The sequence below is a fragment of the Passer montanus genome, unplaced genomic scaffold (genome assembly GCF_014805655.1).
Source record: "Passer montanus isolate IOZ18808 unplaced genomic scaffold, ASM1480565v1 scaffold72, whole genome shotgun sequence".
Lineage (NCBI taxonomy): Eukaryota > Metazoa > Chordata > Aves > Passeriformes > Passeridae > Passer > Passer montanus.
The window spans coordinates 3371509-3394716 of NW_024372370.1; the positions used below are offsets into that span (position 1 = coordinate 3371509).

At 43.0% G+C, this 23208-nt stretch overlaps 3 protein-coding genes across 6 annotated transcripts in view; 2 read left to right on the forward strand and 1 right to left on the reverse strand.

Moving 5' to 3' along the window:
- DNAJC3 (DnaJ heat shock protein family (Hsp40) member C3) overlaps positions 1-3985 on the reverse strand; it is a 30748-nt gene extending 26763 nt beyond the window's left edge. The window contains exon 1 of the mRNA XM_039730421.1: positions 3784-3985. Within this exon, the coding sequence (XP_039586355.1) occupies positions 3784-3865 (82 nt within the window). The 5' untranslated portion in view covers positions 3866-3985. The remainder of the gene's footprint in view (positions 1-3783) is intronic.
- A 4120-nt stretch (positions 3986-8105) lies between these two features.
- Positions 8106-10023, forward strand: LOC120512310 (transcription initiation factor TFIID subunit 4-like). Its single transcript, XM_039730438.1, has 2 exons — positions 8106-8300; positions 8382-10023. The coding sequence occupies exon 2, from the start codon at positions 8896-8898 to the stop codon at positions 10021-10023; it is 1128 nt and encodes a 375-aa protein (XP_039586372.1). The 5' UTR covers positions 8106-8300; positions 8382-8895.
- The window catches only part of DZIP1 (DAZ interacting zinc finger protein 1), a 39202-nt gene continuing 25559 nt past the window's right edge, over positions 9566-23208 (forward strand). For 2 of the 4 annotated variants that reach the window (XM_039730428.1, XM_039730429.1), the window contains exons 1-6: positions 12582-12719; positions 12795-13289; positions 17900-17984; positions 19505-19629; positions 21753-21914; positions 22657-22794. In XM_039730428.1, the coding sequence (XP_039586362.1) occupies positions 12717-12719; positions 12795-13289; positions 17900-17984; positions 19505-19629; positions 21753-21914; positions 22657-22794 (1008 nt within the window). In that variant the 5' untranslated portion in view covers positions 12582-12716. Of the gene's footprint in view, positions 9653-11386; positions 11542-12581; positions 12720-12794; positions 13290-17899; positions 17985-19504; positions 19630-21752; positions 21915-22656; positions 22795-23208 lie in introns of those variants that run through there. The other 2 variants (XM_039730427.1, XM_039730426.1) reach the window with 2 other exon arrangements.

The window sequence follows — 23208 nt, forward strand, 5'->3', positions numbered from 1 at the left end:
TTTCAAATATGTTGTGTACAGTACAGTTTTACAGTTACATAATAGTTTAGGTGGAAGAGCCATCTTTTCCCTTGAAAATAATGAAGACAATTACTAAAACAAATGAGAAAGGTGCCCACTGATAGCAAACAAGTAATAAAAGCAGGAGCAACATGGATAAATAAAGAAGCAAATTGTGAAGTCCTCTAGATTCCCTGTAAAATACATTAAGCATTGGCATACATTAAACTGTACATTAAACCTCAGCTCTGCAAGTTGCTGAACATCATAAATTGGTGCATGAATCTCCAGGAGCAGCCTGCATCATCAGCCTAGCGACGATGAGAAGTGACATTTACCATAACTACTCAGGAACACCCTGCACTGACCTGATGGTTGGGCTGCTTATTCACAGAAATCTTTGCTTATTCATTTTCTGGCTGTAGTCAAACAATTGCTCTAAATAAAGCAGCCCACAGTAGACATCTGAAAACTGATAACATAAGCACAGGAGTCCAAGGACTCAAATTCTCTGCAACCTATTTGGATACCTACGCACTCTTTGGTCTGGGAATGAGCCTAAGAAGTAAAGTTCAGCTGGAGCAAAAAAAATCAGCAAGCCTCACCTCACAGAGCTCTTTACAACAGATACACACTGGTGAGCTGGATACCACAGGCCCAGTTGAAGAAGCTCTGCATACTCCACCGAGCAACTAAATTTACCCAAGAGATGTGCAAGCTTCCCATTATTTTTAAAAACTTCCATGTATTTTAATTTGAATATAATTTCTAAAGACTGCCTAAGTGTTAAATATTCACCCTGGGCCTCAAACAACCACACACATGAGCTGTTAAATCAAGTCAAATATTCTGGATAAATTCAGAGCCTGTAGTCCATGCAAGTCTGGGACAAGAGTCTAAGAGTAAAAAAAAATTAAATAAACAAAAGCCAAACCAACACAAACCAAATAAACACAAACCCCCAGACTATTTCCATATAATTGGTACTAACCCTGACAACTCTTCAAGGGACAACAATCAGAAGCTGCAGGGAAAACAAGCAGGTGCAGCTAACCTGTTTTTCCAGTTAAATACACTCACTTGAAATAAATTATAACTTCCTGGTAGGATTTTTGTTTTATTAGGACAATTGGTGCTAATATGTAGGCACCCAAGTCTACAGACTTGAACTATATCCCTGTATAATTGGCCCCATCCACATTGCAAAGAACGCAAGAAAGCCCTACAACTTGAGAATAGTTTTAAGATGTTACATTTGTCTACACACTCCTGTTTTTCCCCCTGTAGAATTTCCACCTACTTTTTTTCTAAATCTTGTTTCCAAGCTGAGTAACAAGATTATGAAAATAAACAGAATTAGTTCCTACTGTGTACCACAACCGGTTGTTTGAACGATAAAGCAGCAGCATGCATGCCATTAATCTTAATTGCATTCATCTAAACCTTTACTTTTCTCCCATAGAGCTTAATGGTTACCTTATCTTGTTAGGAGAGTGGAAGATCCTGCTTTTGCAACATTTTTATCAGAATGACCCTGAATCTCAAGTTTGCTGTTATTTTTCAACAGTTTGGTCTTTGCTGTAAGTGTATTCGCTAACACGATTTTGAAGAATGACACTGAACTAAGTAAGATATGGACAAACACCAACAGTTTCAGAGGCAACACTTCTGAGGTTCACAAGGAGCCTCAGAGTACACAGCAGAGATACGTGCAACTTCCACCCGTCAAGTTTTCACTCCTTCCGTTTGCAAAGGAAGTTGGTAAACACAGCAAAGACTGACAGACAAAAAAAAGCCCCACCCTCAAGTAGCCTTTGTATTTGGGGCCAATAAAAAAACCAAAAAAGCTCCCAAAATTAGGGGGAAAGAAAAGAAAAAAGTGGGGGGGGAAAGAAACACATAATGCTTGTGGCCTGACAGTAACAAACTGAGCTCTGTATACTCAGAGCCCCTTTATTCTTCCCCATATTACATTTCCTTTCTTCTGCTATGAGGAAGGAGAGGGAAAAAAATGAACAACACTCCTTTATTCCTCCTCAGCCACCTCTTTTTGTTGTGATAAGTGTGGACAAACAGCAGTGAAGGATGAATCTTACCAAAAGAGGATCTGTGCCAAATTCATCACAAACTGAGGTGAAGAGGAGGAATCAAAACCATTTTTACTAAGTGTATTTACCAGCCAGATATAAATAGTATTCATTGCCATCAACTGTGAGATACAAAATTAATAGAGAATGACTCTTCCAGATTCATGAATCAGATGACAAAAGGCAGACTTCTATTATCAAGACATCAAGATACAAATTTAAATGCAACTACGAACACCTTTGAGCTCAAAGACTAGCAATATTTGTGGGGAAATGAACCTAGATACTTAAATAACATAACCCCCCAAAAAATTCTCTAACTATACATTCTGAAAAATTAACTCATGAACTAAGAAGTCAATGAATTCAGTAAATAAGATCCAGTACCACCACTTCTCATTGTATTACTGTGCTCTATAGCTTTATTAACTGAAGTTAAGACAATGTCCCCCAAATTAGGAAATGTGCTATACCCAAACAGCCATTAAACCACATACATGAAATAGGCTGGCAACTCTAAATTATGAATTTAGAGAGAGAATATGGAGCACCACTGCCACAATCTAAAGGTGGGGGAGGAACAGTATGCTCTGACAAAAGTTACTATTTGTCTTCTAACACTACTAGAATGCATATTAAAAAAACAAAAAGGCAAATTGACATCACAGTTTAATGCAGGGTGTCTTTGCCACAGTACGTTCCTGTTGTCACCTGGCCAGCTGAACTATTATTTTATTTAGTGTATCAACTGAATTTTTAATGTTAACCTGTATCTTCCTTAAGCCCATAGCCTTTTTCTGACTACTGACAGCTTCAGTACCACTTCCATCTGCCACTGGCAGGTAAAGAATGTCCCTCAGATGAAACCCTGACTGTAACCACCACTCCATAACAGAGTTAGAAACTTCATAGCAGGCTGTGAATAAAAGTCTGGCTACACAGGTGTTGCTGGCAGTGTTCTATGAAAGTAAATAAGCTGCACAAAGCACAGATAAGCTGAACTTCAAATACTAATGCTGAGAGGTGGAAAAAAAAAAAACCAAAACCAACAAAAGAACAACAGAAACCATAACAACAAAACAAAACCAGAACCAATTCAACGCAACCATCAAAAGCCTCAGCGAATTTCTAAGTATGGTACTAATACTGGCTGCGGCTGAGAAGGGCAACTGGAAAAGCCTTTGAACTTCGGAACTACACCAAATCCACACAGGGGAGTGCGAGATTCACGGCTAGCACAGAAGGGCCAGTGCTGTCACAGCTGCACTCGAGGACAGCGGGGCAGTGGGCTCAGAGCGGCGGCCCCGGCCCGTCCGTGAGCAGGCCGGGAGCGCCCGGCGCACACACCGCGAGCCAGCGCACCGCCAGGATCTCCCCCTAACCCCGACAGGTCACCGGCTGCGGCCGTGCCCTCCTTACGCGCCCTTCGCCGCAGCCCGAGTGATGAGGTGGCAGCGCTGCACCTCCCTCCTCGCACCCTTTCCCGAAATGTGCCCCCGCTCAAGACACCACGGGCCCGGGCAGGCGGGGGTGCGGGGTGTGTGCCCCGCCGCCACGGCGGACCCTGCGCACCCCGACAGGAGGGACGGAAGGAGGGCGACCAGCCGCCAGCCACCGCGGCCGAAGGCCCAGCCCCGACGGGCCGCGGCACGGCCCCCCGGCAACGCAGCCCCACAGGGACCCCGGCCCGGCTCACCCTGGTACTGCAGGTCGAAGAGAACGAGCAGGAAGGGCAGCGCGGAGCCCAGGCGCCCGGCGGAGGCAGCGGGGGACACCATCTCCTCCTGCTCCGTCGCCGCCCCCTGTCCCGACAGCGGCGGCTCCGGGCCGGGCCCAACCGAGCGGCGGCTCCAGCTCCTCCGGGCAGGGTCGTGGGCGACGCTGATTGGCCGCGCCGCGCGCGCCCGCCCCTGCCTGCCNGCGGCCGGCACGGCCCGCGGCGGGGATGGCGGCGCTCCGCCCCGGCCGCCCGCTGAAAGGCGCACGGGGCTGCCTGGCTGCGTCTGCATTTCATCTCCTGTCTCTTTGCCCGCTCGCGCTGTGCTCGTCTTGACATCCCTGGAGTCAGGAGTAGTTAAAGATTTGCCCAGAGAATGAAAATCGGATTGGGAAATACAGTCTTGCCTTATCACAGAAGGACAGAATTTCCTAAGTTAGAAGGGATCCATCAGGATCATTAAGTCCAACTCCTGGCCCTCCACAGGACATTCCAAGAGTCACACCATGTGCCTGAGATTCCTCATGGCCCTCCTCTGGACACCCTCTGACAGCTTCATGTGTTTCTTATATTGTTGCACTCAAAACTGCACACAATATTCAAGGTGAGGCCACACCACTGCAGAGCAGAGTGGGACACTCACCTCCCTATATTGCAAAGCAATATAGCTGAAATATAAACACACTTTCAAAGGGATTCATAAAAATTAGGCTGGTTTCCAAAACAAATTCCTACAGAAGTCTTGAGTGTGGCATGAAAGGGTGGATGACAAAGACTACAACTATGTTCAAAGTGCTGGAAAAACAGAAAACTAAGGAATTTCTCCTGAGCTGCTGCTGGTAATATATAGTAACATCAGAGGGCAGTAATTAGCAACGAATGACTCCTCAAGCTATTCATTGCTTCAGAGACAGTGAACTGAATAAGGTGACATTTGTTGGAGATAGTTCTATCTGTGGAGAACCCTGGTATGCTTAGTGATACAACTGATAGATACAATTTCATTAATAATCTCGATTCCAAAACCACCCTAACAAAAGTTTCCTGATCCAGGAAGAATATAAAAGCAATGTAGCAGACGTTGTTTTGCTATTCTCAGTAGCAACACAAGGTAGTATTCTCAGGACTACTTCTTGTAAGAGGTTTCTCAGTCCTTGTACCTCATTTTTGTTCTCACCTATGTGCATCCCTGTCAGAAACTTAGCTGTGATGGAGCTAAATAGTAATAGTAGTGCTAAATAGAAATCGATATAGAAATAGTAGTGTACATCTGCTTAACATGGGATTCTTGTTCATGTAGGCTCATCTTTTGGGAATTTCACATTTGGATTGGTGTTCACAGGAGAGGGCTGTGAGGAAATTCCTTCATCTGGGTTCCTTAACAGTAAATGGAAACAGAAAGGCTCCTACTACCCATAGTTCAGCACAAGAACTTAATTTACATGCTGCAAACTTGCACTTGGAGAAGCTGATCTTTGTCATTGGACTTGAAAGGTAGCGTGAACGTCCAGTCTTGTCTAGGGCAAGGGAGTAAAATATTTAATTTATAAAAAGATGCCCTTATTAAAATGTATATATATATATTTTTAGGGCACAGAATATGTTTCAATTAAAATGCTGCTCTGAATATCAATAAAATTTGCTTCAAATATTGAGATACTGTTATTTTTCTGAAATAAAGAATTTTGAAAATATATGAAAAATGTTAACATAAATGAACTCTTCCTGTTTCTTGATTGAAGTAATTTCTGAAATTTAGTCTATTTGCATAGTTTTGATATTCCTGAAACTGGTTTTTTGTTTACTTATTATTAATTACATATATTTTCCCCAGCAAAACTGCAAGTTTCAAACCTCTGTGATACCACAAAGCTCTTTTGCTTCTCTGGAATGCCTCTGGTTTTACAAAATGTGAAAGATACCACTGACAAAGTGCTGTGCCATCACTGAAGGTGTTTGTTCTTATTTTATGTCTACCAAAACACCAAACAAGCAAAGCTCGTACTTCCAAGCACTTAAACCAGAATTTAGAGCATGTATGTGTGCAGCCTTACCTCCGCATGCTCTAGCAGACACCTCCATACTCTTCCTTCCTAAGTTGAAGGACATCATCTCTCAAGACATTATTCATTCAAGTCACTGGCAACAGAAAACCCCTCTTAGCAGAAACCTCCATACTCTTCCTTCCTACGTGGATGTTTCCATCTCTCAAGACATTATTCATTCAAGTCACTGGCAACAGAAAACCCCTCATGCAGAATTTTACAAGTTCATGTAAGCCATTGGTCTGTGATGCCATCTAGCACCCTCTTTTCGCCACCCAACTGCAGGCTATTATAGCCACATCAGTGAAAATAGTTCCACATAGTGAAAAAGTGCAATGTAGTTGTTAGAAAAAGTATCTAATGTATGCCATTAAAAATTCATCTAGAGGTAGTTCAGTGTTAAAATCCAAGTACTTGCTTGTGTGACCTTTCTATTGTTGCAATTGCATCAACATGTCTCTGCAAATGCATCTCTATAGTTAAGTTGAATTCCCTCTGAGTTTGGAAGAAAGAAAGATAAATGAGCTGACCATATCATTAAAATCCATCTAGACTTGTTATGCAAAGAGAAACTTTTAAGAGAAACTACTTTATTTGAAGATAAAAAAGATTTAATTTGAAAATAGTCTGAAGCACGCAAACTTGAAAATAAAATGTATTAAACTACATAGAGCAGTGTCTATTCAAACTACTTAATTGTGGCTGGTGGCCTTTGTTGGATTGAAGGAGGTGACACGAAAGGGTCAGGAGAGTGGTTCATTCTACCTTTCTTTTAAATATTTTGTTTTCCTGTGATAAAAATACATAGATTATTTCCTCAGATAAAATGAGTGATGGAAAGTTTGAACAAATGGAAGTATTATAGGTATTTTTCATAGTTTAACCCCAGCCAGCAGCTAAGCTCATTTGAAAATTGAAAAATGTGCTGTGTTGGGAACTGGCAGGAAGGAAAAGATTAAATAAACTAAGAATCTGGCTAGACTCATTATTATACTTGCACCATTCTGGTGAAGTCAACTTTCCACCAGAGTTAATGATTACTTGTATGCGTCACTCTGAGAACGCTGTAGGAGAGAGGTTACTAAAGAGTCTATTTCTCAGTTCCCAAGACAGTTTGTCCACTGCCCTCTCAAATTAAAACATGTTGTACCACATGCGTAGTCCTCCTCCATACCACAAAATAGACCAATAACTTTTTCACCTAACACGTTGCATCCGTGCTCTGGGGGCACTGCCAGGCCTGGCTGTGCCTGCCCAGCCTCCCTCAGTGCCCAGTACCCCTGCTACTGAAATGTCCTTCTACTCAGGACATTCCCAAATAGCCATTGCCGAGATGGCATCATATTTTGCCCCACAATCAGAATACTCTCAATTTTCTGCTCTCCAGTTGCAGGTACCCTCTGTGAGTCCCACAAATACCTTGCAAATGCTCTTGGTCCTCTCCTAGTAAATCCACACAAGTTTTAGGAGAGCACTTTTGTCACCAAGGTATATAAGGGTAGAACTCAGCACTAATGTGGGTTAAAGAATACCCACCCTTGCCAAGTGAGGCTGTACCGCTTACAGCTAGTAATTAAAGATTAATCAAGCTCTGGAACAAATTAAGAGTAAAAGAATGAAAGGGTGAGAACCACCCCTTCAGCATAAAAATCTCGGTTATAGCTCTCATCCAAGGCCTGCTTGTGTATTTTGTATTAAACAGATACTAGAATAAGCAACCAAAATCCATATTTCTGCATACTTCATATACCACTCCCCTCACCCACTGAAGAGCATTTCCAGCATTTTTGCACACAGTTAGCATTTACTTTGATATAAAAACCACTTTCATAGCAAGAGAGATCCTTAGAAGACATGCTGAATGGACTGTGGTGTTGCCATTAGGGCATTCTAAGGGCATGGGGTACAAAATTTCTTGGGCACCCAAGGGCCTGCACTTGTTAATTTTGCTCTCTGAATGCTCCAACTATTCACATAAAGTGTTCATCAACTTGTATTGCATATTGACCTCTAGGCCTGACCCACAGAGGCTGTGACTGTCATACTGCAGGGTTTCAAAATCCTTTCTTAGTTAAGGTTTACCACACTAAAGCATCTTCTTCTGGCAATGCCTGCTTTCCATTTTGCTCTCTGAACACTCCAACTATTCACATAAAGTGCTCATCAACTTGTATTGCATATTGACCTCTAGGCCTGACCCACAGAGGCTGTGACTGTCACACTGCAGATTTTCAAAGTCCTCTCTTAATTAAGGTTTACCACACTAAAGCCTTCATAAAGCATCTTCTTCTGGCAATGCCTGCTTTCATAGCCAAACAGATACAGATCTGCAGAAGCAAAAGTCACTAGTACGGAGGACTGGATGTCCCCATTTGATGTATGTTCAGGTTTTCCTTCAGACTAGCCTGATCCTCTGTATTGAAAACCCATTACTGACTGAAGCATGCTGAGGTACCCTTGGAGCATCAAAAACTGAAGCACCACTAGCCTGATCCTCTGGATTGAACCTATTAGTGACTGAAGCATGCTGAGGTACCCTTGGAGCATCAAAAACTGAAGCACCAGAATGATTGCCTCTTTTCTTAAAGCTGGTGTTCACAGCAAATGTGCCCACATCTATACTGTCGCAACAGAATTTCATGGTTCAGTAAGGTAAATTAGTGTCTCAGTAAGTCTGTGTACTTTGGAAAACAAAGTGGTATATCCCTGGCCAAATGGAATTCCTAAATGAAGATTAGGTGTTGTAAATGTCTAATGATTACTTCCATCACTGAATTTGCCAGCATAATTTATATTAAATACAAACTGTTTGAAATTTTCCTTGTGGCCAAAAAGGCTGCACAACATTTGCAACTCAACAATTCAGAACACTTACAGGGAAGAGGAATCAAATCAGAAGGATTTGAGGCAATCTGTAGCTGTTGGAATTGTTCTATCTGCATGGTACAATACATATTTTCATTGAAAATAACAACTTCACCTGACATTACTCCGTTTAAGATACCTTCAGGAAAGCATACTCCCATCCTTATCCTGGTACTGGAACATGGTGTTTTCCTGCAAACGTCAGAAAACTCTCATGAAAGCTCCTCACCATCTCCCGTTGGAGATTATCGCTACGCTCGTGGTCCCTCGGGCTTCCCTGCAGCTCAGCAGGCAGGCGAGTCTCTGCAGCCGCACAAACCCCTTTCCAGCTCGTGGGTACGCAGGATGCTGCAGATCCAGAGACCCCGCTCCACCTCTGCGGGCAGATGGGATCCTGCAGCTCCTCAAGACCCCCTTTGCGGCAGGCAGGAGGGCTCCTGCAAGCCGCAAACCCCATCCATCTCGGTGGGCAGGCGGGCTCCTGCCCCCGCCCCACCGCTGCCCTGCCGCGCCGCCCGCCCCGCGCCGGCGGGGACTCCCCATCGCGCTAAGAACTTCGCTGCTCCACAGGTTTAAACGTGTCGTGTTCGGCGACTGCGTGGCAAAACGTGCCTTGAATTTCCAAAGGCAGCCTTTCCAAAGCTTGTTGCAACTTCCCTTGCATTTTACAAAAAGGGAGAAAAAAGGTTGCTTCTCGGTCGGAGAGGCTCAGGACCGGACCAAGACAAAGGACATCCCGCCTGGGCATCAACATCTGCGGGGCAGGTTTTCAAGGAGCGGGAATCGGCGAGCAGCGGGGGAGCCCTCGCCTGCCTCGGCAGCCGCCCCCGCGGGCGGGCTCGGGGCAGCGGGGCCGGCGCGGGANNNNAGCGGCCGCAGCCCCGCCGCCCCTCCGCGCCCTGCGGCCGCCGCCGAGACCCGCGGAGCTGCAGCCGGAGGTGAGCGCAGGGGTCTCGCTTTCTGCCCCCCAGCCCGGGCGCAGGAGGGTGGCGGGAGGCAGAGCCCGGCGGGGCCTCTCCCCCGGGGCGGGCGGGAGGGAGCGGCGAGGCGGCCGCGCTCCGAAGCGGAGCCGGAGGTTTTGGCAGGCAGATGGAGCCCGGCTCAGGGCCTCCCGCAGGCCCGGCCGTGCTCGGCCGCCTCCCGAAGCGCCGGGCCTGGCCCGCGGACTCCGCCGCGGAGAAGCGCCGCTTTTCCCCCGTCCCGGAGAGGAGGGGTGGCCGCGGGAGCAGGCGGTGCCATCCTTGACCGGGCCTCGCGGGTGGGTGGTGACCCTAAATTCCTCATGGACACAACTCCCAGAATAGAGTAAAGCCGGCAGAAAGAAAAGGAAAAAAAGATCGAAAAGGGCCGCCTCCGTACTCTTTCTGTCTCCATCGAGATGCCTGGGCGGCTTGTGCCTCTTTTCAACTTCGTGGTGCCCCTCCCATTCCTGGCAGTGTTCAAGGCCGGGTTGGATGGGGCTCTGAGTGGCCTGGTCTACTTAGAAGGTGACTCTGCCCATGGCAGTTGGTTGGAACTAGATGGTCTTTAAGGTGCATTCCAACAAAGACCATTATATGATGCATAGATGATGTACCACTGCAGGGTCACGTTCAGTTAAAGCAGGTTTAGTTGGAGCAGCATGCAAATCTGTATGGATATTCCTGACTAGATACATTGGTTGAGGAGAACAAGCCATCCTCATGTGTGGTTTACTTTGCTGGCTTTAAATAATGTTTGTTTATCTTTTTCTAATTAAACCCGTGCATCTGTCAGTGAAAGGCCCTTATTTAATGTGTGCTTTTTCAGGCTTCTTCTGCTTGACACACAAAGTGGTAGCTTTCAAAATTCACATTTTCTGTAAAGAGATTTCTCCCATGTCACATAAATGGACCACATATTGGGCTTAGGTCTTTGGGAGTTAGATTTCATTATGTGTAATATGGCAGATCTATATTTGATACACATCAAATAAAGTTAAATAGACTTCTTTGAAGATTTGCTGGAGACTCTGTTCATGGAAAAGGAAGTGGTAAAAATGCCATTCTTGCAGGAGAAGACTGCAATGTTGCAGACATCACACAGTATCTTTTCTAAATTAAAAACAAGTGGTGTGGTAAGTGATGGAAGAATCTCAATGGAACTGAACCTTGGGTATAAGTGTCACCAGTAAGCTTAAGGTTCAAGGTCCAAAAAGCAACAGCCAACATAGAAATCTGCATAAAACTAAGAGCTTGTAATTTGCTCATGTTGGTGCACGTTGCTGGTATTTACTGGTGGACATGTTACTGTTTGTATTGGAGAGGGCGATGTTAAAAGTGCAGATGAGAGATGAGGTTCATTACAAGTTCCTAGGAGGTGAATGGAGGGAAATACTAATGGGGGTATGAACTATGTGGAGGAGCTGAAAGGGGACAGAGTAGGTCTAACAACATGGTTAGGATCTACATGATCTATGAGAAGAAAGTGAGGGCTTATTTTGTGTCAAGAAGAGAAGAAAAAGGGGTGCTCTAGTGGTGGCCTACAGTTACTTGAACAATTGTGGCAAAAATATTCAAAACATTTTTTGATCTTGGTAATAGCAGATACTTGGTGAGACATTAAGAAATATGTTGTCATCAGGAGGAGAGCACAGACATGCTACAGGTTGTACAGGGAGGTGATGGATTGTCTGTTCATCTTAAATGCCACAGGTGATGTGAACTAGTGTGCAGCAGAAATTTGGACTGGACAATGATCACCAGAGATCCCTTGAGAACATCTCTGTGAGTCTATAACGCATGATGTAGAGGAACATATGGAATGGAGTGTATGACCATATATATATTGTGTGGCTGCTCTTGGAGAGGTATGTATCTAGGAATGACCAAGAGGATGAGAAACTAAAATATGTGTGGAAGGGATGGAAAAGTTAGGGAGGTATAAATGTGGAACATGGCAGTAAGGCAGACGTAGCTAGGGGACTGAAACATTAAGAAATGGTAACAGGAAGAGCAGGTTTTTGGAGAAGAGTGGTAAGGATGAGGGGGGGAATAGGGTGATTTTGTATGATGGAGGAGAAAGATGCTGCTGCTTAGAAACAGTGTTTGAAGCAACTGAGCAGGAGCAAGGAAAACACCAAACTGGGGAGCACTGGGAATTGAGGTGGGGCAGGGATATAGGCAGAAGTTGTTGGTTGCATTGAAGAAAACCATGGATGGTAAAGTAGGTGATGTACACAAGGCATGAGGTGTTTGGGATTGGTAGAATGAGACAGGAACAACAGATGTGGTAAGGTTGTGGGGTTGTATGGTTGCAAGAGTGGGTCTGGTGTGTGCAGATACCAGGCAGAGGTGTGTTGATCTGATGAGTGAGGACAGCATGCGGAAGCAGCATGCAAAGTGTGTGACTGTGTTAAGTTGAGGAAGGTGTTTGAAAGCACCCAGGAGGAGGTTGGTGTGTGGGCATTGGGAGGGGTATGTTGAGTTGAGTAGGCGAGGCTGGAGAAGGGCACAGGACAGCACAGGGGTAGAGGAGTGTAAGTCATGGCAGAGTGAGAAAGGTTGGAGTCAGAAGCAGCACGGAGGAGGTACAGGACGGGGAGGCACACTGATGCAGTGAACAGGCGAGCAGGCTGGCATGTACAGACTTCAAAGTGCAGGGAATGTGGAGAGAGGAAGCGTATACTGTGTAGCTGTGTAAGGATGCAGAAGAGCGGAGCCGAGGATACGTTTGGTGATGGGAGCAGTGTGTGAAGATGGTAAAGGATGCGCTGCGTGCGGGGCAGCGGGAGCACCGGGACCCGCGGGAGAGAGCTCCTTAGCGCGGCGCTGCTGTGGAGGCGTCGCGGGAGAAGGATGCCGGGAGGGAGGACAGCATTCGTGCCGAGCTCGGAGCCGACGGGCCGTGGGGCGGGGAGCGGCGGGGCGGGCGGGAGGCGGCACAGCCCGGCGTCACTGCCGCCTCCCGTGGCGCAGGCCGGGGCTGCTATAGCGACGCGGAGGACGCCGGCGCCGAGCGGAGCCGCGGGGACGGAGCCCGGACATGGTGAGCGCCGGGCCGGGCGGGCGGGCGGCGGGCGGGGAGTGCCGGCCGGGGCTGAGCCGCGTCTCTCTCCCGCAGCCCTTCTCCCAGCGCACCTATCACCCGCCGGCGACCGGGCCCGGCGCGGGGCCGGCGGCGTTTCCCGCGTTCCAGTTCCGCGTGCGGCACGAGAACCCGGACTGGCGGCGGCTGAGCACCGTGGACGTGGAGCGGGTGTCGCGGGAGGGGGACGTGGCGGTCCTGCAGGCGCACCTGGAGCATGTCACCTTCTGCAGCGCCGAGCGGGAGTGCTGCCCGCACTGCCAGGGCCCCGCAGACCCGCTGCTGCTGAAGCTGCTGCGCCTGGCGCAGCTCTCTACCGAGTACCTGCTGCACTCCCAGGAGTACCTCAGCGGCCAGCTCGGCAGCCTGGAGGAGGCCCTGAGAGAGACGCAGGCCCAGCGTGACCAGCTGGGCAAGGAGGTGGCCCAGCGCTCGCAGGAGATCCAGGTGCTTAAGGAGGAATGCCGGCGGAGGAAGAAGATGATCAGCACCCAGCAGATGATGCTGGAGGCACGAGCCAACTACCACCAGGTGAGAGGAGAGGGCCTGCTGGCCGAGTCACCCACACCTTGTCAGCTCTGAGCCTGCTGGGATGGGCAGCAGAGCAGCCCAGCTCTGCTGGGGTGCAGTTGCTTGCTGGGTGAAAGGCTGGAACTGCAAGGACCAGTGATCTTCCAAAAGGAAGTGCATTGCTGGCACTTGTTTTCTGTCTGTGTTTCAGAGACTCTTGGGAGAATGCTACATCATCTTTAACAAATCCTCTTTTTACTAACAGGTGCTCTTTACTCTTGGATTCGCTTTAGATGCATCTGAAATGTCAGATGCACACACATACAAAACCCGTGATAAACATGTTACTACTTTGTTGTGTTGCTGTCTTTCCTTGTCTGCCAACTGCATGGTCAGAAAACACACGGGGCAAATGCATCGGAACTGATGCTGAGCCATAATGCACTGTCTGTGAGAAGTCACTGTCCTGCACTGATGGTCTCCATGCACAAAGTTTCTGCTTGCATGTGTTACTCAGAGGTGACTCAGGCAAGATGGTAAAGAGCTTCAGGGAGTTAGCTCAGCTCTGATTCCAGAACAATCTGTTCCTAAAGGGTCTTCCTTAAGAACCTTAATACACAGCTGTTCTGACTGAGGCGTCATGGCACTCTGTTTTTATTGGGAGGGGCTTTTTGTCTCACTACAGTGTGGTAGTTTGCTCTAAGTGTTTTTCAGTGCCAGTATTTTCAGGTTTCAGGAATGCAAATTTTGGCTTCAACTGTAATCTGAAGTCTAAAGGGTAGACTGGACACAGACTTGACATGATTTCAGGCTAGCCCTGTATGTTTAAACTTACATGCAAAGTTGAATATTTAAGACATCAGCTAAGTTGGCTCAAGTGTTTCTGTAAGGGAAAAGATCCTTATGCCCCAAGAGTAGAACTATACATGAGGCAAGGTTCATGCATTCAGTTGTTATTCTCGAGGACAAGCTGCTGATATGGTATTATTTTAAAAAAAAACTTTATGCAACTCACAAAGCAGTTTGTCCTGTGTTGCAAAATATAAATGTGTCATTTTATGTGTAAACTTAAATAGTTCTCATACTGTGATTGCCAAATATTATCACATTTTCCAGAAATTTGCACCTGTCTCTGTGGAAGCTGAAAAGCATGGTAGTGAACTTGTCTCATTGCTAATCTGTTCAATGGCATTTGCAGAAAAACAGAGATTTCCCATTTGTAATTTGATTTCATATAAAGTAAACTTCTGATCTCTCCTCCCCCCTTTCAGTCTTCTGTTTCTTTTCACTAGAAGTTATTTAAGTTCACATGAGAAAAATGAGTTCAGGGAATGATGTTGAACAATACCCGAAGTTCCTGCAGTGTTTTCAGGATTCTGAGTTTGAATGCCAAAATAAATAAAACTCTTCCCAGTGTTTGCAAATGCAGGGTAGCAGTGTCATCAGTAAACAATTGCTCTGTGATATTTATCTTTGCCATGATCTTAGTTGCTAGATAATAGGAGCTCTTCTGGTGTTCCTGAGAGGGTAGTTCAGATTCCATCCTCTCAAAGTCTTGGATGTTTTGCAAATAAGCCTGTTTCTTGTTTACAAATAAGCCTTTTTTGGCAGAGGTGCACTTTACTAATGTAAACATTTTGGAATTCAGATGTAATGCCTTTAATCCAAGATCAATATAAGTGTGACCATAAACGCTACTATAAAATGGTATTGATACCTGCAAGTCATAAATTTAAGTCTTGTTGGTCAGTGCCTTCATGTGAGTAATACAAATTTAATTTTAAATAATATTTTTCACTTTTTTGATACTTTGTTCAGGAATCTTACATTCTCATGTACAGTGTGGGCATAAAGTGCATATTGTAGTTTATACTGAAAAGTAGTTGCAAGAAAAGCGTTGCATAATTCAAAACCTAAATATTCCCTATGTTAATCCTGTTTCCTGCAGTAAGAGCTTTCTTTCACTATCAGCAAGTCAAACTGACATGAAGTTTGTGCTTGACTGGATAACATTATTTCACAGCCAATTTAGTTCTGTAAATTGTGTGCAATCTGCTACACTGTAAGCTCCCATTTGGTTGGCAGTAATGCTTTGCTGCCATATTATATTACTTTATTTTGGTTTTATATTAGGTCTTGCATTTGCTCAGCAAAATTTGTCTTAATTATTTATGGTTTTAGTGTTGGCTGAAAAGTGTATTTTATAGGATACCCAACTACGAGTGGCAGCATTTTAAATGTAATATGAAATTTAAATATAGTACGAAATCTGGGAATCTCACATAATCACAGAATCATTTAGCTTGGAAAAGACCTCTGAGGTCATCAAGTCCAACCTTTGACTGATCAACATCTTGTCAACTAGACCATGGCACTAAGTGCAGTGTTCATTTATTTCTTGAACACCTCCAGGTGGTGACTCCACCACCTCCCTTGGCAGTCCATGCCAATGTTTAACCACCCTTTTAATGTAGAAATTCTTTCTGATGTCCATCCTGAACCTTCCCTGTCACAGCTTGAGGCTAAATCCTCTTGTCCTGTCATTTGTTGCTTGGGAGAAGAGGCTGACCCCTGTGTAATTGCATCCTCCTTTCAGGCACTTGTAAAGAGTGATAAGATCTGAGCCTCCTTTTCTGCAGGCTGAGCACCTCCAGCCCCCTCAGCTGTGCCTGGTAGGTCTTACCCTCCAGACCTTCACCAGTTCCATTGCCCTTCTCTGGACATGCTCCAGCAGCTCAATGTCCTTGTAGTGAGGGGCCCAGAACTTTACACAGGTTTTTAGGTATGGCCTCACCAAGGCTGAGTATAGAGTATCAGTGCTCTGGTCCTGCTGGCCACACTACTGCTGATACAAGCCAGGATGACACTGGCCTTCTTGGCCACCCGGGCACACACTGGCTCATGTTCAGCAGCTGTTGACCGACACCCTGAGGTCCTTTTCCACTGAGCAGCTTTATAGAGACTGCCCCAAGCCTGTAATGCTGGAGGGGGTTTTGTGGCTGAAGTGAAAGACCTGGTGCTTGGTCTTGCTGTACCCCATAAAGGTGGCCTCTGTCTGTCAATCTATCCTATCCAGATCCTTCTGCAGAGCATTCCTACCCTCCAGCAGATCAACATTCCTGTTCAATTGGTGTTGTCTGCAAATTTACCTAAGGTGCACTCAATTGCCTCATCCAAATCATCAATAAACATATTAAACTGGGCTGTTCCCAACACTGATCCCTGGGGACATGACAGTGACCAGATGCCAACTGGATGCAACATCACCACAATCTCTGGGCCTGGACATCCAGCTAGTTCTTAACCCAGAGAAGAGTGCACCTGTCCAAGCCATCAGCTGCCAGCTTTTCCAGGAGAATGCTGTGGTAGATGGTGCTGAAGACTTTGCTGAAGTCCAATAGGCAATATCCACAGCCTTTCCCTCATCCACTAGGGAGGTCACCTGGTAATAAAAGGATCAGGTTAGTCAGGCAGGACCTGCCTTTCCTAAAGCCCTGCTGGCTGGGTCTGATTGTTTGGTTGTCCTGTGTGATCATACTGAAGATGATCTGTTCCAGAACATTGCCAGGCAGCAAGGTTGGGCTGACAGGCCTGTAGCTCCCCAGATCCTCCTTCTGGCATTGATTATGGTGACAAGATCTTGAGCCTGTTAAGCTGGTTTCTTACTGTCATGTCACACTGATAAGTAAAAATTACTTTTTTGAGTGTCTGTGGTTTGTTAAAATGTATTTATTTGAAAAAAAAGTATGAGATAGAGGTAATGAATGACCCTAAAGTGATGAGGGGTCCTCATGCATAGTCTTAAAGTATGTTAAAAAGTTTGTAGATGCAGCTTCTGTCCTTGTACTACCCATCTATTTTTAATATATTCTGAACATTAGTAGAATGTATTTTGAAGGTGAACACAAAGGGTATTTTGAAAAGGGTGGGATTCAAATTTGACTTCAAATTTATATTCAAAACTAGTAGGTTAATTATAGAAACTGTAATTGAAAGAACTATGTGCTTCAGAAGGATTCTAGGCGGCATACTAATGTAGCTACATACCTTTTCTTACAAAACTGTGTACTGTTACTTTACTTTGTTTGAAATGTCTGAGTATTTTACATGTCCTTTGGGTATTGCCATCTTACAACTCATCTCAAACCCATCTTTACTGTTTTTTTCCAGCTGTGGGGTGCTGTACATTCTGGTATTGCATGAACCTTAAGAACACCTGAGCTACTAGTTGGCTGGAGTCTGTGTGTTGTGCTGAAGAGGGTTGTCACGCCTTTTCTTTATAGCTCTCTACCTACCATTATCTGTGGTTTATATCTGAATTTGAACTTGCTTGGCCAGAGTCTGTTCTATTCAGTTTGTACAGTGCCTACCACAATCAGATTCTTGCTTGTGACCATCACTGTGAAATGTTAAATAGCATTAATATAATAATGACTTTACAGTAATTGGGTACATGAGAATTTTTATTCTTATTCTTGTGAGATGCAACTTGTTAAAGTTACCTTCTTTTTACATATGAACAAAATGTAGTAACCTGTTAAAAACATTAACCACTGTATTTACCAAAAAGATGTTAGTAATGTGTTTTTAACTGTTTGGGGTTTTTTTTGTTGTTGTTTTTTTCTTTGTAGTGTCCATTTTGTGAAAAGGCTTTTATGACCTATTCCTTTTTACAAAGTCACATTCAAAGGCGTCACCCAGGAGAGTCTGAGATCGGTATGTACTTTAACGTTATAAAAAAAATTGAGAGAGGTGGTTTAGAAAAGTGTAAATACCGTGAGGATGTGCAGTCTGTGATTCTGTGTAATTTGGAAGAAAAGTTTTTACTTTTCATTTTTGAATCACAGATCCCAGTTTGTGTGAATGCAAGTGCCACTGACTGATACAAGGTATTGGGCAACATATGTTTCAGTCCCTGGAAAATAACTAACAAACCCCTGTGTGCCATATTTGCAGCATCTTTTCAAACTAGCATTTCTGTTGAATACTTTAGCCAGTAGCACATTTCAGAACACAGTTGCTCTTTAGGCATGTATGTTACGAAGGCGTGGGTGAAATGAACAAGCTGCTCTAAAATAAATTTTGTAAATATATAATTGTTAATACAGAAATAGTCCACCCCACCTGAAATCAGTTTGAATAGGATTAGGGTCTCCTGAGCCAAACTGACTGGAAAATGTAGTGAGAAAGAGAAACTGTTAAGAACAGTCTGACTTCATCTATCTATGGTACTCAAGGTTGCTTTACCTCTAACTTGCATACTTTTTTCTCTCTTCACTAAAAGATGTTTAGTTTGAAAAACACTGATCTCTAAGATTCTTTAATTCATAACTAATTTCTCTCCTTCCTGGTAGGCTGCATTCTTATGATTTATGGCTAAGGACTAACAAGTAGCAGTGATTAGAAACAAGTTAGGAAAAAAGGAGCATTTGGGAGGAGAAAAAGTGGGAAGAATCTAATGAGGTCTGAAGTGTAGCTTGTCAGGCAAATGAAACAACAGCAAGAGTGAGAGGGGTCTGAATAAGCAGCTGAGGAAGTGTGAACATATTGGAAGAAGAAAGAAGCTCTTGTGCACCTTACACTTGATAAAAATGATAATGTAAGATGCTGCAGAAACAGTTGAAATAATTGTTGTATAAAAGCCTGAAATGGCTCTCTGGGGAAAATATCCCATTCAGTTATTTTTGAAATTATATTCAGATTCACAGATGATGGTAAATAATTGGTAAATTAGCAAGTAAATAATTGGTAAATTGATGAAATGTTTCACAGTTGAAGATTGCTTTGATTTTTGCACATTTTAACATTTTTTGTTTGATATTCCCCCAATTCTTTCCACGTAAATAATTTGTTGTATTCCAACTGGACTCCTTACAGGAGTTTTTTAGAATAAACTTAAACTAAGAAATTGAATAACTGAGGTTCACTTTGTCCTTCATACATCTTTTTATGAGCCTGTGTTGCTTAGATCCCTTTGAAATTAGGTTATAGAATACTTTTTCATATAAATATTTCATAAACTATTTCACATGTCAGTGGTACAAGTATTTGAGGGTAAGTTAGCAGTCCAGAGAATATATGTATTTAAAAGCATCTATGGTGAATCATGGTAGTGGGAGGGCAAATGGTCTACTTTGTGAAAATGTTACTGAAACACTAGAAATGTATTTGCAGTAAGTATTACAGTCCTAGAAATTGCAACAAACCTTTTTTAAATCTGTGTTTCTTTCAAACAGAACAGAAGAAGAAAGGAAATATAGAAAAATTGCAGGATGAGATTGAAAAACTGAAGGAGCAGTTGCAGCTCACCAAGTCCAAGTTAGAGTTTGAGCAACAGGCTAATTTGGCCAGGTTGTCAAAGGTAAAACTTATTAAGTAATGTGAATGTCTCAAAAGAATTAGCACTTTGAACTGTGTTCACTCAGCCCACAAAAGTACTGGGTTTCACAAAGTGGAACACTTTCAAGATTCAGCTGGCCAAAGTCTGGGGGCACCTTGTCTAGTTTGTGCTGTTGTCAAGAAAGGCTGGACCAGATTATCCCAGAGGATAATCCACCCTGATAGTCTGTGATGGATGATTATTTTCTTCCTTGTTTTCAGAGGAAACCCTGATCTTCTGTAAAACATGGAGTGTTGTTTTCCATGAACTCAGCTTCAGACATCTCTTTCTTCAGTCCTTTTGTTCCCCCTTTCTTGGAAGTGTTCAGCTTCCATTTTTAAAAGTCCTGAATGACCAAATCAAAAGCTGGAAGCTTTTCACTTAGGAGTACAGGCACTGTCAGAATAATGGGTCTTAGCCCTGTGTGGACATGTGGAAGGTATTTTACTCATTCATTTTGTTCCTAGCTTTTGAAAAATACATCTATAACATATTTCTCCTGCCCCCAAAGCATTGTTTTGTTTATGAAGTGTAACTTAGAGTATTCATAACAGTGCAATGTAGATTTTTGGTGCCTTAGGGGCCTCTTTTGAAGTCACTTGTCTTAGCTAAGACTCCTAAATGCAAGGGAACTTCCTGAAATGTCCTGAAGCTATAGTCTGCAGTGTTACACAACAAGAAGCTTTCAAAACTTATGTTTTTCTGGGATGTCAGGGAAGATAGAAATGTGTGGTGTGACTGGTTACAGTTTGTCTGCCATGACTGACATCCACCGTCAATTCAGGAGTCACAATGTTACTATCTTTTGATTTAAAGAGCAGAAGATCTTGTCCTTAATTGAAGGATACAGATGATCCCATTCTTCCTAGTTGTACAATGATTGCATGTTAATAGTTAGAGAACAAATTCAGAGTGAATGCTGTGATGGAAAAATGTAGGTGTTTCCTAAAAGATATGTATGTCCTGGGAAGTGAAATGCAGGACTTTAAACAATTTGAGAACTACATAAAAATGCATTGTGATGTAGTGGAATGGTTGAAGTAATCTAATGGATGAAGTGGGGTAAATGTATAAGGGGATAAAATAGTTCTCATTTCATCTACGAAACAATGGGTTCTGAGCTGGGTGCTGTTACTGAAGGGCAAGATCTTAAGCTTGTGATATGTAGCCCTGGGGAAATGTTAAAAGCAGCTAGCAAAGAAAATCAAATATTACCAATTATTCTGAAAAATTACTGTGCAAACCACAGCCTAAATATGTTGTGTGAGTCTAGTCCCTTCATCTCAAAAAGGATAGGATAGAGCTATAAAAGTTATGGAGATGGGCTACAAAGTCAGTATTTAGAATGACTGAGCATGCTGAGAGTTGTCAGTCTGAAAAAGAGACAAACACTTGATGAAGATGGAGGGTGAGATAATGATAAGTGTGGAGTCATGAGATATACACAGTGAATAGTGATGAACCATTCTCTCTGTTCTCCAGTTCAGGCCTCAGAATCCATCAAATGTACCTAGCAGGAGCCAGATTCAAACAACTAAAACAAGAAAAGTTCTTGGCTCTTTATGCAGCTTATGGAGCTTGTTGGCAAAAGATATTGCAGTTGCTAAAGCTGATGCAGCCACAGGGCGATGACTGCAAAGTGTATGCGGAGAAATGTATTGAAGTTTATGCAGTTAATGAAGTTCACAGGACTGTATCAGGCTCCAGAAGTCCTCTGAGCTAAAAACAGCTGGCAACATAGACACTGTGAAGGAGAACATGCACGTTTGCTGGCCCCAGTATTAGCCTTTCTTACTTACACACTTAAGGCCTTAGTAAGAACAGGATACTGAAGTCAGTGAATCTTTGATATGACTGAGTAAGGTTGTTTGTGTGTTTTTCAGTGAAAAATAATAAACTGCTTGAACTGTTTTGAAGCATACTTGTTTAGCTTGTTTAGCAAAATATATAGTTTGCTACCCTAGAATTCTTAAAAAAACCTAGTGTTATGTTTTTTGATGTCACAGGATTTTGCAAATGTTGAAAGTGATTAATTCCACATGTAGTTTGGGAGCTTGAATTTCTATTGAACATGAGGAAAATAACATTTTTTTTTAAAATTTCAGGAATGCGAGCAGCAAAAATCAAAAGAAGAAGAGTTTCTACAATCATTTCATAAATGGAAAGAAGAGGAAAGAGAGAAATTTGCTGATCAAATAGAAAAAGTGAAAGATATGTTTACGAAAGAGCTTAAGGACTTACATTCAAGAAACTCAACTTTAGAAAATGTACGCAATTTAAATTTTTGAACATTTTAAAGCATGAATCCCTTACAGTAGATGGCAGTGAATTTCACATATTTGCAATGTAATTTAGTAATTGTAAAGCTTTTCCTACAGAACTCTTAAAAATAATGATTGAATGGTAGATATAATTATATTTTTGTGTACAGGTATTTTATTAATAAAACACACATAGATATAATATATATATATATAAGAATATAATATATCTAATTAATATAATTTCAGGTTGCGGGTTTTTTTAATTTAAAGAAATGCTTTGTATGAATCAATGATCCCTTCAGCAGTTATGTCAGTTTTTTCCTGTACTCCTCAGCCTTTGAATGCCTGTTTATAGGTCAGTAGATATAGTTGTGGCTGCTGCATGTTAGGAATCCTTATGTTAATATTTTCATAAGTGTTGTGGAGGTCACCAACCTCTGCATTGCAGTCCTGACAGAATTAATTTTTTTTCAATGCATGCTTTGGCAATGCTCACTAGCAAGAGAATCATAAAAGTATGGCGGGGTCAGAAATCAAATCTGCATGGCATTATCAGAGCAGCTTATATTTTGTAGCTGCTAGGTCCTGTGTACTTTTACAAGTCATATTTATTTTAGATGTAGATATTATTGATGATGTGAAATTTGATAAATACTGACCTCACATGAAATGGGAGAAGTATCTGATGCAATCTCTGCATAACTGTGTTTAAAGAAAATTTTGTATTCCTCCTCCCTCTTATTAGCAACTGTTAGAATTACAAAAGTCCAGTATGCAACAAAAATCCAATTTAGGAACACTGAAAGACAGCCATGAGTTTACAGAGGAGAAACCTCATCATCTTCGGGATCATCCATATGTGGTTAAACTTCTAGAAAAACAGGTAACACTGTAACTTAATGTATTGCTTTTGACAGGTTACTTGCTTTCTTTTTATTTTTCTTTATCTCTGAGTAGAGTATGAAATCCCTGAGTAAAATTTTCATTATTTTTAATGCCAAAAATAGCTGGTTTTAAAGATTTAATACTATTTAATACTATCCCTATAATGGCAAACAAGGATTTATTTTATCTTTTATAAATTAAGTAATTCTTGCTTATTTGTTGATATTCTCTTATTCTTTATGATTAAGTATATCTGTCTTTGCCAAGTGTGGTGGCAGTTCAATTCCAGAAGGCTCTAATAAAGTATTTATGTTTACTCATCCACGAGGACTTGCAGAAAAATTGGAATATTCCACTTCCCAAAAGGAAAAAGAAAATTAGGAAACTTTCTGACAGGATTTTCCAACCTGTG